Raw genomic sequence first — 15,167 nt, 5'->3', positions numbered from 1 at the left:
CCAAACTTGGCAACATTAAGATGTGTGAACTTTCCAGCATGCCAACTGGGCAATTCCAGGAGTTGAAGTCCACATATCATAAAGTTGCTATGAAAAACATTGATCTACATTAATAAGTAGTCAGGAAAGTAGATAGAGACAGAGATATAACATTCCGCAAAGTATTAGCAGCAACAGGAACCCATGGAATGCTGACATACAATTTTATATATCCCTGCTTGGAAACAAAAGGTCTTAAGTAAGATATAACAACACTTAGCTGTATGTGTTTATGACACATTGTTGATTCTTGGTGACTGCCGTAGTTTCCTTGGCAAGATTTCAGAAGTGGTTTGCCATTTGCCTACTTCCTAAGGTTGAGAGGGAGTGACTGGCCCAAGGTTACCCAGCTGAATAGACTAGCACATACAGTTTTTCTAGTTTCTAGCCCAGTGGCTTAACCACTACAACAAACTGGCTCTCAATATATCTTTTTCATCATTATCATATCAGACGTGGTGGCGCAGTGGTTAGAGTGCAGTACTGCAGGCTATTTCTGCTCACTGCTGGCTGGCTGCAATTTGGCAGATCAAATCTCACCAGGCTCAAGGTTGACTCAGCCTTCCATTCTTTCGAGGTGTGCAAAATGAAGACCCAGAGTTATGGTAGAGTATTGGGGGGCATATGCTGACTCTGTAAACCACTTAGAGAGGGGCTGTAAAAGCACTGTGAAGCGGTATATAAGTCTAAGTGCTAGTGATGTTGCTATTTTAGCCATTGTCTAACCACTGTGGGATGAAGGCCTCTTCTGCAAGTTTCCAACCAATATAGTCCTGAGCTTTCTTTTGCCAAATGAACCAGCAATACTTGATGATGTCACCGATCCATTTTGTTTTAGGTATCTTTCATGGATGCATTTTATCAAGTGAGAAATCCAGATGGGTCTCCCAAGGTGAACAGGTCCAGACTAACACTGATCACATCTGCCAATCCGGATTGGGCTAGCATGGCAAATTATGGTTTATTCCTTCCACATTCCAAAACAATCTCAAAAACATATGTATCTGGTGACTCAAAAGATTAGGATTTTCTTTTCCATTCGGGTGGGATGAAAAGCTTCTTCTGAGGCAATGGACACAAGTAGTCTTTTGAGTGACCTTAAGGGTTCCATAACAAAAAGTAATTGGTAGGGTCAGGTGGAAGGCCCTGTTTCATTTTAGAGTTAAAGTATTTGTAAATTGTGACTGTTCAAAGTTATAACGGCACTGGGGGGAAAAATAACCTATGACCTTTTTTCACACTTACAACGATTGCAGCATCCCCATGATCACATGATCAAAATTCAGTTACTTGGCAACTGGTTCATATTTATGATGGTTGCAATGTCCTAGGTCATGTGATCCCCTTCTGAGAAACAAAGTTGATGGGGAAGCCAGATTCACTGAATAATCGGGTTACTGATTTAACAACTACAGTGTTAAATTCACTTAACAACTGTGGCAAGAAAGATTTTCCCTTCCCTTCCCCCTCCCTTATTTTCCAATTATTTTCTTTCGTATTTTTTTTTTTTGTATTTTACATTACAAAATAATTTAAAAAAATAAAATAGGCTCAATTGTTGTCACAAGTTGAGGGCTACCTCTATTCTATTTCTTCTTAAATTAAATATAGATAATAGAGTAAACCTTCCATCATGTATTGAATAATGTGTCCCTTTTGTCTCAGCATAATGGCAAGCTGTTTCTAATTTAATGTGTGGTTTTATTGCAATATTTACAACTTGACCTGCCCCTGATACTTAGGATAACTTTTCTAATGTCACTCTCCCATCTCATCCTTCCAAAGTATTTTTCTCTAATTAAAAATAACTATGATATCTCCAATTTAATTTATGATAGAGTGGAGATTTCAAACTGAATCTTACCAACACCAAAGATCTTTTGCTAGACCAAAAGATATACATTTTCTCCTTCCTAGAAGTAGCATTATCAATATGAGAAGTTCTCATACTCACTTGATGGACCGACACATATCAAGTCCCATCTTGACGCAGTTCTGGGCATGGTTTGGCAAAGATACAGGCAATCCAGACACACAATAGTAGCAATCTCCTAAGATCTTGATCCTCATGCAGTCATTATCCTAGGGGGTGGATGGGGGTGGAACAGAAATATAATTCCATTCAAAAGCCACCATTTTGATCACCTTGGAAAGAGGAGTATCCCATTTTGATTTATAGATCATTCTGGAGAGAACTCAAAGTGGGAAACAAACTTTCAGAATGAAAATAGTCTCTAAGAAGATAAAGCACATATTAAAATTAATCATAGTCTACTAGCCATGAAGACCACCAAGAATGTCAAGTCTATAGATTTACAGATTTTCTAAACTTTGAAAGAATGGAGGCCCAATAAATCTGTAGAAGAAGGGCATTTCTGTGATTGGCTTCTGATAGTGAGGAGAACTACAGAACAACCTCTCTTGCAGTTCTTAATGATCAGACAGGTTCATAACCTGACAGATGATCCTTTAGAGAAGCCTAAACTGCTTAAAAAGTCAGTATTTGAAATTGTGCTGTGAAAACCACTGGCATCAAGTATAGAATTGGCAATGCAAGCATTTATTTATTTATTTATTTATCTATTTATTTATTCACTCATTCATTTGATTGCCATCCATCTCACCTTGTGGTCCTTATATAGGATATCAACAAAGGTGTCAATAGGATATCCAAATGAGATGGCCTCTTTTGCACCAACCGTCACTTTCCAGGTATTTTCCAAAGATAGCCAAGATATAATATAACTAAGGCATACATAATCCTTGTGGGTTGCCTGGTTATTTGGAGGGAGACCATTACTCACCTTGGCAATCTGATCAAACTTGCCAAAGAGTTCATTGAGCATCAATACTAGCTCTTTGGGAGAACATTCACTGGCCAAAAGTGTGAAGCCAACAATATCTGCATAGAGGATGCTGTGGGAGGAGAAAGGCAAAGGAAAGAGAAGAAATGCTTTATCTAGAGGGAGGACTAGCACCTCCTCCAAATTCACCACCCTTCTCTTCCTCCAACCACAAAAGTCCTGGCAAGCACTCTTCCATGTGCCAGATGCCTTCGAATCAAGTACCTGACATTCTGGTGCCTCTTGACATAAAGGTTGTGGAAATTGTTGGCACTTTCATGCTGGCGTTGGGGCTGGCCTCCATCCCGGAGCCGCTCAATGATCTCAGTCTTCATCTCCAAGGCAATGTAAGCAGGAAGGATGGAGAGGAGCAAATGTTCCTAGGAGTAAGATGGGGAGGGGGGGAAAAGCATCAATGGAATGAGTTGTGGAACCTTCTCACAAATGTAGAACTTATTTCAGGTGGCAATAGCAAGAATCCACTCACTGCTGAGTTATTTTCATGCTACAATTCATTCAGATATTCATCTCTCAATCACTGTTTGACAGAGCCTTTCTTCAGATGGAGAAAAGTTCTATCTAACCTGCTTAGCTTTTTCAAGATCCAACAAGAGTAACTGTTGTTGTTGTTAGTTGCGAAGTCATGTCCGACCCATCACAACCCCATGGACAATGTTCCTCCAGGCCTTCCTGTCCTCTACCATCTTCTGGAGCCCGTTTAAGCTCCATTCAGCCACCTCATTATCTGTCATCCCCTTCTTCTATTGCCCTCAATCTTTCCCAGCATTTTCTCCAGTGAGTCCTTCTTTCTCATTGGGTGGCCAAGAGTAACTACAACTAGGTAAACATCTCTCCCTGTGTGTCTTTTTCCATAATGCCTTCCACACTCACCTGGTGTCGCTTCTCTGATTCCAGCTTAACTCGAGATTGGATGAGGTTGAAGGTCTCATGGAATGTCTCACCCAGAGCCACCTCCATCAAATGCTTGTGATAGGCACCCACCAAGTTGCCACAGACAAAGATGACCAGATTGGCCAATTGCTGGAAGCAGACATAAAGACAAAGTGAATTGTGACTGATGGGAAGATGGCAGTGCAGGTAGGGAAAAAAATCCAGGAACTATTCTGCTTCTCTGCTGTTCCAAGCAGCAAGTTGTATTGGATGGGCTTTAATTGCTGAGAGACCCACTTGGATAAATGTCATAAGAAACATATTGATGAAGCAGTGATTTGCCAAATAGAATCAATGGCTTGGAACAATTTAGGGTTATTCATCTCCAGTGGGGCTCCAGGATTGGATTATTACAATCTTGGAAAGGGAGTTGTGGGAGATTAGGATGTTTCTGCATTGTGATATCATTGTACCAAAAGTTAGAGCAAACTTCAGTTAGATACTATACTACCAGATCAGAAGCGTTGAAGTGCTTCTGTGGTACCTATTTATCTATTTCACATCATTCTGAACTGCTAGGTCAGCAGCAGCTGGAGTGAATGACAGACTCTCTCCCCCATCACACATGAGCACCTGGGCTTCAAACAGAGGCTTGCAAATTGTCAACCAGCTTCCTAATAATGTGAGCCTCAATGTGTGCTTCTTTTCAGTTAGATTTTTCTAAGTTTCCATTCAATTGAAGCACAAAAGTCAACATGGGGTTTATCCTTGGTAAGTCAGAGCTGACAATAAGGCCACAGGATCAGGAGATGATATCTCCTGGACAGAACACTAGTAATCCAAATGAAGGAAACAGACAATACTGGGATAAATTGGGAAAAATCTGAAAAGTTATGACATAGATTACCCATTTGTCCAGATGGGCTGGGTAGGCTTACCTGCACAGCCAGTTGTGAATGTGAACTGTTGCCCATTGAGAGGTAGATACTCAGAACTATGATGTGTGAGAGAGAAGCTACGATACCAGCAACTACTGCGTCTTTCATGCCAACAGGCAACATGGTGTAGACAATGAAGATTATGAAGAGGAAGAAGGAGACCTTGGAGAAAAACGTGTCATGGCAGTAAACTTTCCATAAGGAGTCATAGAAGGAAAGCATATGGGTAGAATAAATGCAAATTGAAGTCTTTCCACAAAGATTCCAGCTTGGGACACAATAGAGAACTTCCAGTTCCCAATATATGAATTATATTTAACTGATTCTTCCCTGGACAACACCAATTTCTTCATCTCTCTCCCTCCCTTCTGAAAATCTCAGTGTTTCCCTTCTCATCGGAGAGGAGAGGAGAGGAAAAGAAAGGAAAGGAAAGGAAAGGAAAGGAAAGGAAAGGAAAGGAAAGGAAAGGAAAGGGAAGGAAAGGAAAGGAAAGGAAAGCTCTATAAACCTCCATCTCTGTGCATGAAAAGCTCTCCATTCTAAAAATTAATGAAAACTTGAAATCAGGAAGAGATGTTGAGTAGAACTATTAACAGAGGCACTTTGCCTTTTTTACACATAAATCATTCTATTCATCAAAACAAATAGAGTTGTAGTTTCATTCTAGAGCAGCAAATCCAAAACAAATAGAATTGTAGTTTCATTCTTGAGTAGCAAATCCAAAATAAAGCAGCACCAACATCTGGCAGTTTGTGTGTTTGTGTGTGGGTGAATTTGAGCCAGCCCTTTAATTTATTTCATTAAACTTTTTCTCAAGAAAACACAACACAAATAGAAAAGAGATCAAAAGAATAAAAGCATAAAGTACTAAGGAATCAGCAGGGAATCCAAAATGTCAACGAGATTATAGTTTTTCATTATACCGTTTGTTAATTATGAATGATTGAATATATCACTTTAAATGAATATATCAAACTTCACTATTAAGCTCTAAAACTAGGAAAAATCTCAAGAAACCTAGCCTACGCAGTATAAATCAGCAAATAAAATAATTATCCATAATAGACGGAGCCATAAATAGTGAAATTCAGTCATTTAAAGTGATATATTCATAATTAACAAATGATGCAGTAGAAAACGATAACCTTGTTGACATTTTTGGATTGAGGATCTGCTCTGCTTAAATTATCCCAGCAAATCAAAATACAGATTCTATTCACAGAAAAATTCAAATTTTGGAAGAGGTGTAAAATTTATGTACAGGTAGTTCTCAACAGTTCATTTAGTGACTGTTCAAAGTTACAGTGATTTATGACCATTTTCCATGCATTTTTCACATGACCATTGCAGCATCCCCATGGTCATGTGATCAAAATTCAGATGCTTGGCAATTGATTCATATTTATGGTGGTTGCAGTATCCTGGGGTCATGGGATCATCCCCTTTTGCGACCTTCTGACAAGCAAAGCCACTGGGGAAGCTAGATTCACTTAACAAACATATTACTAACTTAACAACTGTAGTGATTCACTTAACAACTGTGGTAAGAAAGGTTTTTAATTGATAGGAAGATGGCAGTGCAGGTAGGAAAAAATCCAGGAGCTATTCTTAACTCACTTAGCTCACTTAACGAATGTCTTACTTAGCAACAGAAATTTTGGGTTCAGTTATGGTTATAAGTCGAGGACTGCCTGTATTCTTGCAAAGCTCTGCCAGGTCCTTGCAAGACAACCAGAGTTGTCAGCTCTACACATTGAAGCAAGGTGGGCATGGCACCAGGGACAAAAAAGCATGATATCCCCTATATTTTTTGACAGGTAGTTGTCAACTTATGACCATGATTGACCCCAAAATTTATGTTGCTAAGTGAAAAATTTGTTAAGTAAGTTCTGTCCCATTTTACAACTTTTCTTGCCAAATTTGTTAAGTGAATTGCTGCAGTTGTTAAGTTAGTAACACGGTTGTTAAGTGAATCTGGCTTCCCCATTGACTTTGCTTGTCAGAAGGTCGCAAAAGGGGATCGCGTGGCCTTGGGACACTGCAACTGTCATAAATGTGAGTCAATTGTCAAGCATCCAAATGTAAATCATGTGATGATGGGAATGATGCAATGTTCATCAGTTACTTTTTTTAGAGCTTTGAATGATCACTAAGTGAACTGTAGTAGAGATCTTATATCATGATAATTTATATCATGACACAAATTTCACAGACACCTTTGCCTGGGATCGTCGGGTATATTTTGATATTTTGATGCTAAAAAAAGTTTGTGAAAAGCTTTTCTTCTGTAAATCCTCATTCCCCATTTTTTATATTCATGCCAGCGGATTATTCAACCCAGAGGTGGCATTCAGGAGGTTCTGAGTAGTTCGGAGAACTGGCAAATACCACCTCTGACTGGCCCTGCCCCCATCTATTCTCTGCCTCTCGAGTCCCAGCTGATTGGCTGGGTCTTCTTTTGTTGCTCTGCACAGGAGAACGGAGCTGGAAAGCAGGTTAATGGATGGGGAGGGAATGGAGATTTTGCAGTATCCTTCCCCTGCCATGCCCACCAAGCCACGTCCACCAAGTCACGCCATGCCCACCAAGCCATACCCACAGAACCGGTAGTAAAAAAAAATTGAATCCCACCACTGATTCAACCTTGGTGCCTCACCTGGTCCCAAGCGCAAACCACTCCATCAACAAAGATGAATACATAACCAATTGTGATCAGACAAGTCCAAATGGCAGCCGAGAAGAGGCGGGTACATCTCTGGAAGATGTTTTCCATGCACACAAAGACCAAGATGAGGCTGAAGAGAAGCAGAGCAATGAATAACGTAATCAGGAAAGCCAAGTTGGAGGAGAAATCCTGGAGAAGAGAGAAAAAAAGGCCCTCGGTTAATCTGGTTGCAAGGCCACTGGAAAGTAGAACCTATGCTCAGTGAGAAGCATATGGTTGATAAAGCATATGGTTTGCCAATTGCACAGTAGCAGATAGGACAGTGCTCCAGAGGGTTAAGATCATTGCCCAGAGGAACATTGGTTGCCCTCTCCCCTCTTTGGAAGAGCTTTATAGCTCCTGCTGCCTTAAGAAAGTTCAAACATTCTCAAAGATCCATCTTATCCTGGGAATCCTTTTTTTTTTTAACTATTACCATCTGGCAGATGGTACAGAATAATAGAAACAAGCATAAATAGGCTGAAAAACAGCTTCTATCCCAGGGCAGTAGCTCTTTTGAATTCTACTGGATAGTGCAATATTAATGCAATATCAGGGGTTTTCAATTTAATTGTATAGAATGTGAAGGATGTGTGCTTTTGTTTTTTTATGTATAATGTACACTGAATATGGATTTAATTTCACTGGTGCAATGACAATAAAGTAAACTATAGCTTCTAAACAGAAGTTCAGAAGCTGATATCTTCAGGTAGTCCTCGACTTACAAAAGTTTGTTTAGTGACTGTTCAAAGTTACAACGGCACTGGACAAAAAGTGACATGCTCATTTTTGGATGCTTGGCAACTGGTTCATACTTATGACAATTGCAGTATCTTGGGGTTATGAGATCACTTTTTGTGACCTTCTGACAAGCAGAATCAATGGGGAAGCAGGATTCACCTAACAACCCTGTTACTAATTTAAGAACTTCTGTGATCCACTTAATAAACATGGCAAGAAAAATCGTAAAATGGGGCAAAACTCACTTAACAAATTTCTCGCTTAGAAACATCAATTTTGGCTCAAAACGATATCTCACAGAGCAATGAAGTTTGGAATGTGGCTCTTTAAATGTCCAGGTGGCATCCCAGCTACCAATAACTGACAACCTTTATTTAGGACTCCAGTCAGAACCATCAATCATCAGAAGGCTTACCTCAGCAAGTGTTCTAACCCAAGCCTTGTTCAAATTAAACAAACACAAACTGTGTATAAAAGCAAACCTTTTTTAATGCGGCGCTGGGAATTCTGTGCACTCCCAGCCAAGAGTCATTTAAATCTAATTGTTCAAGATAAAAGCAAGCCCTTTCAAGGTTTAAAAGGCTGCCAAGAACAGAAATCTAATTACTGATAAATATCAACCAAACAGAAGTTTCAAAAACAAACCGGAGTTCACAGGGCTTCAACGAGGACTCAGAATCTAAAGAACATCTTTGCTTCCTGCAAAGAGCACATCCCCAAGGGCTGGTTTTTATCCCTTATGGGAGGGGCAATCACCTTCCAGCCTTACTCCCAAGTTGCCCTTGCTGCTTCAGCTGCTATCTCCTTCGAGCAGCCCCGTGCACATGTGCACGGGGCACAGGCTCCCCAGGGTCCTCTGCTTCACTGCTACCAGAAGTGAAACCTCCAAAGGCAGCACCCCACTCTCTGATAGTCCTGGCTCCATCCCTGCATCAGATGCAGGACCCTCGTCCAAGTCCTTGCCAGGCTCCCTGACTGGTTCCCTTTCGCCCTTGCTGTCAGAAACCTCTGCCATCTGCACCTGCTGCTGGTGAACCAAAACAGCAAGCTTTTATAAAAGCTGAAGGCCAAATCTCTCCAAAAGAAGTGCCAGACGGTGTAGATGTTCCCAAAATAGATGGTTTTAGGACAAATAAATTCATTTGATTAAATTTAAAATAAATTAAAGATAATATAATGAATTTAATCAGGAAGGTCCAAAGGTTTTTCAGAAGGTGGACAACCATCTTTCGTTGATGATTTCACTGATGATTTTTCTAAATTTTGCAGACAAACCTCAATTAGATAATCTTTATGTTCTCACTAATTCTGCAATTCTATCATACTGAGATGAAATTCTGCAGTTTTTTTTTAAACCCCCAATATTTGCATTTTCCTGGATGGGGAGTTTTTTCATGGTCATCCCAATCATTGATCTCTATTCTTTTCTCCCATTTTTATCTCTTGGCTAGGCAAAGAAGGTGGGGAAGCTGGGAAAACGGACTTGGACCTATTTAGTCATTCACTATTCATTTATTTTCCAGAAAACAATTGCCTGGAAAAACTTGCAGCCATTTCCTAGGCAAGGAAACATTTATTTATTTTTTGCCATCACTTGCTTCCTGCTCATTTCAGTGGAGATTCCCAGGGATCAAAGGGAAATGTAGACTGTCTACATGATTGCACCTCCAGAAAGGTCTTGGTTTGTTCTGCTCCTAAAATCTTACAGCCCCTCTTTCCAAAGACAATCAGACCAGTAGTGGGATTAAAAAACTTTTACCACCATTTCGGTGGGCACGGCTTGGTGGGCACGCTTTGTGTGCGTGCACACACTTTGCCTGCACGCATGCACCAAACATGCACTTTGCGCAGACACAGAGGCATTCCAACTCACCTCCTGCAAGCCTGTACTCTCTCAGTCACTTCAGCAGCTGCTGTGCGACACTCTTCTGTGCCGCGCAAAGCAGCTGCACTTCAAAAGCAAAAGATAAAAGTGAGTATGGGAGCCCAGGCAGACAGGTGGCGGAGAGAACTGGTTTGATCTCTGCTGCTGATTGCTGCTACCAGCTTGGCAGAATTGGACCGAACCGGTCGCATACCACCACTGAACCAAACCCTCCTCTGCTCTCTTCATAATTGAGAACTTACCCTACCACTGGTAAAGGTAGTAGCAATGAGAGCCACACAGATGCTCAGCACGATAACCAAGAGAAGAAGAATCAGAGGGTACTGTTGGCTCAAGCAATAATAGGTTTGATAGAAGAGGTCTTCTCGGGGTGTGTCACTGGTTGCCCGTAGGCGACGCTGGCAGGGCATGGCTCAACAGCTTCTATGAAGATCCACAGTGGAGAAGAACTCACTTACTCCTCAAGCGCAGGAGTCAACATGGTGAACAAGAATCCTCTTCTTGACCCATCAGCTATGAACAATTTCTACATCCGTTCCAAGCCATGGTGTCTGGTAACTGGGAAATAGAAACTCTTCAAGGAAGGAGAAAAGTCACAACTGAGCAGAACTGGGGAGGTGTTCAACCAAAGGATAAGTAGGCTGTCAACGCACCCAGTAGTTTCCGCAGCAGTTTCAGCAAAACTCCATGCAAGGAAACACGCTAGTAGCTTCAGTGCTGGAAAAACATAAAACAGAAAGAAGTAGATAAGAAAACATCAGAAGGAGAGACTGTGATTAAAGATTAATTTAGGCTGTCTTTGAAGCTCTCTCTTTTACCTAACCCCTTATAGACTTTTGCTTGATAGAAAAACAAAAATGATTTATGGTTCTGATGATTAGACCGGCTTGATTGTAGAAAGAAGAAAGTTACGCTGTCACCATAGAGTAAGAGGTAATTTTAAACAGGTCGTCCTCGACTTACTGTATGGCCATAAGTGAGTCCCAAATTTCTGTTGCTTAAATGAGATATTTGTTAAGTGAGTTTTGCTCCATTTTACAAGCTTTCTTGCCACAGTTCTAAAATGAATTTCTGCAGTTGTTAAGTTAGTAACACAATTGTTAAATGGTTTCCCCATTGAGTTTGTTTGTCAGAAGGTCATAAAAGTTGATCACATGATCCCAGATAAATATGAGTCAATTGCCAAGTATCTGAATTTTGATCACAAGCTGCAATGGTTGTAAGTGTGAAAATGGTCATAAGTCACTTTTTTCAGTGTTTTTGTTGTAACTTTGAATGGTCACTAAATGAACTGTTGTGAGTCGAGGACTGCTATAAAGAAGATCAGATCTTTATAACTCTTTTGTTCTATTTTTTTTCTTTTCTATTTTTCTTTCCCCACCTTTTTGCATTTTTGCCTTTCTCTTTAACTTCTTTCTTTTATTTTTCTTTTGTTAATTTTTTTTAAAAAATCTTTAATTAAAAAGTTATCTATTTAAAAAAGAAGTTCTTTCCTTGCCTAAAAGTTGATCTAAACACTTGGGATTTATTTCCTAGAACTTGAATGAATCTTACAGTTTATACCTCACAATAGGCATTCATTCATTAAGTTGCCCAAAGTATTTGCATTGTAGGCATTTAGCATATTTTTGCTATTTTAAGCAGCACAATCTGTACTTCTGAAGTTTTGTTTTATTTTTACCTTTATGGCTTACATTGCTACCACCCCAAAGCCTTTCTGCCAATTCAAGATCAAGCTTCACACAGCTGAATGTAATACGAGGAAGTTTAGGCTGGATTTACATATTGCTTAAGTGTGGTTTATTGAACAAACCACAACAGCCCGAGTCATAGCACACCTAAACATCACCAAATGATGTTTCATGGGAGATGTATCAGATGCATCCAATAACTTTCTCTCTCATTCTGTCTCTCTTATTCTGTCATTCTCTTTCATTCTGTCTCTTATTCTTTCTCTCTCATTCTCTCTCTGCCATTCTCTGTCTCTCGTTCTCTCTGTGTGTCTCTCTGTGTCTCATTCTTTATCTCCATATCTGTCACTTTCTCTCTGTCTCCCTCTCTCTGTGTCATTCTTTGACGTTCTCTCTCTCTCTCTCATTCTGTCATTCTCTCATTCTTTTTCTCATTCTCTCTCTCATTTTTTTTCTCTCTCTCTCATTCTTTCTTGGCCATTCTCTCTGTCATTCTCTGTAATTCTCTCTCTCTCATTCGCTCTCTCATTCAGTCTGTCTCTCTGTCTCTCATTCTTTCTCTCATTCTGTTTCTCTCTTATTCTCTCTCTCTCTCTCTCTTATTCCCTCTCCCTCTCTCTGTCTCTCATTCTTTATCTCTCTGTCTCTCCCTCTCTCTGTGTCATTCTTTGACATTCTCTCTCTTTCATTCTTTCATTCTCTCTCTCATTCTTTTTCTCATTCTCTCTCTCATTTTTTTCTCTCTCTCATTCTCTCTTGGCCATTCTCTCTGTCATTCTCTGTAATTCTCTCTCTCTCTCATTCTCTCTCTCATTTTATCTAGTTCATTCAGTCTGTCTCTCTGTTTCTCATTCTTTCTCTCATTCTGTTTCTCTCTTGTTCCGTCTCTCTCTTGCTCTCTTATTCCCCCCTCTCTCATTTTTATCTCTCTGTCTCTCTCTCTCTCTCTGTCTGACATTCTCTCTCTCTCTCTGTCATTCTCATTCTTTTTCTCATTCTCTCTCTTATTTCCTCTCTCTCTCTCTCATTTTATCTCTCTCATTCACTCTATCTCTCTGTCTGTTCCGAACTAAGCAAGCTCGTTGGCTTGCAATTCTAATAGTTTTCTTTCCACGACAGGTTTGTAAACCTGCACTTCTGATTGGCCCGCTGATAGCGGATCGTGATTGGTCGTTTTTGGCTGATCTGATTGGCTGACAGTGGGTTGCCGCTGATTGGACGCTCCCAGCGCGGCAAACTCAAACCATTGGGTGTTGTGACAGCAGCCAGCTCTATAAAAGGAGCTGCTGCTGCCCGAGTCTTTTCGCTCTGTTCTGAAGTCACTAATAAAGAGTTGGAGTCACTATTTCGATGCCTCGTCTCCGTTCTTGCGCCCACGTTCCCAGACATAACACTGGCGACGAGGATGGGATGCGGAGACGATAGAGCTGATTGATCACCGAACGCTAACAGAGCACATGGCTGAGAGCGCACCAATAAGCGGCAGAATGACTAGCAGCGCTATACCACCCGCTCCATTTGATCCGGCTAACGAAGACTGGGACTCGTATATGGATAGGTTCCAGATGTTCCTGGAGACCAACAATCTAAAGGATGCTAAGCCTGGCAAGAAACGAGCTGTATTCCTGACCCATTGCGGTCCCGCCGTTTTTAAAATGGCAAAGGCACTTGCAAAACCAGTGGAAGTCAAGACAATGGACTGGGACAACCTCGCCCCAATCCTCCGGGCCCATTATGCTCCAGCGGTGCCAACACTCATCAGGAGACACGAGTTTTACCAGAGGGACCAACAGGAAAGCGAAAGTGTTGGAGACTTCATCACGGACCTCAGAAACCTGGGAGGACTCTGTGACTTCGCAAATCTCGAAGAAGCCATGAGAGATCGAATTGTCCTGGGTCTAAAAGACCCCACGACCCAGAGCAAGATTATGGTGAAGGGGGACATTGGCCTCGCAGATGTCATCGCCGATGCTACTGCAGCAGAAGCAACCAGGAAGTCAGCAGCTCGAATGCGCCGAGTGAACGCACCGCACCGCCAACTCGCCAGTGACACTACGCCCCTTTCCGAGAGGCACACAACGACCACCCATCATGAAGACCTCGAATCCTCATCAGAAAGTGAGGAAGAGGAGGTCAACAGACTCAGGTCAGAACGCGATCAGCGAGACCAGCGGAATCGTAAGCCCTCGTATCAATGTGCCGGATGCGGGGGAAATCACCCGCGATCAGACTGCAAATTCCTAGACGCCCTCTGCCATTCCTGTGGAAAGAGGGGCCACATTGCAAAGGCCTGCAGAAGCAAGCGAGGGTCCAGCCCAAACCGAAGAGAAAATAATTTCCGGCAGACATCAGGCACCCCACCAGTGAATCGGGACCACCCAAGCAACCCATGGCACCATTACTACAGAAACCGAACACCAGCCACTTCTACTAGACGAGAAGAGGCGCACCAAACCATCACCATCGGCCATGCTTTATCCCTTGATGCAAGGAAAATCCAAGTGAAGGTCACCATAGAGAATCGACCATGCGTTATGGAAGTCGACTCCGGGTTGTCCCTATCAATGGTCTCCTGGAAAACCCTCAGACAGCTGATCCCTGACATCCGTCGCCAGGACCAAACCATCACCATCGGCCATGCTTTATCCCTTGATGCAAGGAAAATCCAAGTGAAGGTCACCATAGAGAATCGACCATGCGTTATGGAAGTCGACTCCGGGTTGTCCCTATCAATGGTCTCCTGGAAAACCCTCAGACAGCTGATCCCTGACATCCGTCGCCAGGACCTCAGCACTCAGAAAGTTATATTAAAAGACTACCAGAATTCCAGTTGCCGGTTCCAGCAACGTCCAAGTCTCTTTCAAAGACCACACCGCAACCCTACCACTCACCGTCGTCGATAGATCGGCCCAGCTTGTTAGGCTTGCAGTGGTTCGCGCCGCTAGGAATTGAACTAGCTGGCATCAATCAGACTGAAAACGATGACTGGGAAGCTGCCCTCGTCCAGGAATTCCAGGACGTTTTTACCGAGAAGCTAGGCAAGTACAAGGGGTCCCCCATATCGTTTAATCTCAGCCCCAATATTGTGCCCATTCGCCTTAAGCCTTGTCGAGTGCCCTTTGCACTTAAACCAAAGATTGATGAACAATTGGACAAATTAATGGCCCAGGGCGTGTTGGAACCGATTGACCACGCCCGATGGGAGACCCCAATTGTAACCCTCATAAAGCCTGACGGATCTTTGAGAATTTGTGGGGATTACAAGGCCACCCTAAATCACGCGCTTCAGCAGAGCGCTTACCCCGTGCCTGTGGTCCAACACCTTCTTCACTCCCTTGGGGGCAGAAAAATATTTGCAAAATTGGACTTAGCCCAGGCATACCAGCAGTTGCCCGTAGATGCAGAGACTGCAGAAGCCCAAACTATAGTCACGCA

General features: G+C 42.0%; 1 protein-coding gene across 3 annotated transcripts in view; it reads right to left on the bottom strand.

The window, feature by feature from the left end:
• The window catches only part of ADCY4 (adenylate cyclase 4), a 129,081-nt gene that overhangs the window by 61,003 nt on the left and 52,911 nt on the right, over positions 1-15,167 (bottom strand). The window contains exons 2-8 of one of the 3 annotated variants that reach the window (XM_087947306.1): positions 10,284-10,758; positions 7,368-7,565; positions 4,712-4,873; positions 3,774-3,923; positions 3,108-3,262; positions 2,844-2,955; positions 1,994-2,121 (exon numbers count right to left, since the gene is read on the bottom strand). In XM_087947306.1, the coding sequence (XP_087803432.1) occupies positions 1,994-2,121; positions 2,844-2,955; positions 3,108-3,262; positions 3,774-3,923; positions 4,712-4,873; positions 7,368-7,565; positions 10,284-10,451 (1,073 nt within the window). In that variant the 5' untranslated portion in view covers positions 10,452-10,758. Of the gene's footprint in view, positions 1-1,993; positions 2,122-2,843; positions 2,956-3,107; positions 3,263-3,773; positions 3,924-4,711; positions 4,874-7,367; positions 7,566-10,283; positions 10,759-15,167 lie in introns of those variants that run through there. The other 2 variants (XM_087947307.1, XM_087947308.1) reach the window with 2 other exon arrangements.

The sequence above is a fragment of the Notechis scutatus genome, chromosome Z, assembly GCF_049901735.1.
Source record: "Notechis scutatus isolate UNSWTSFEM ecotype Mainland chromosome Z, rNotScu1.2, whole genome shotgun sequence".
NCBI lineage: Eukaryota > Metazoa > Chordata > Lepidosauria > Squamata > Elapidae > Notechis > Notechis scutatus.
Note: the sequence above shows the minus strand (reverse complement) of the source record. Positions and strands in the feature narration are given on the sequence as shown.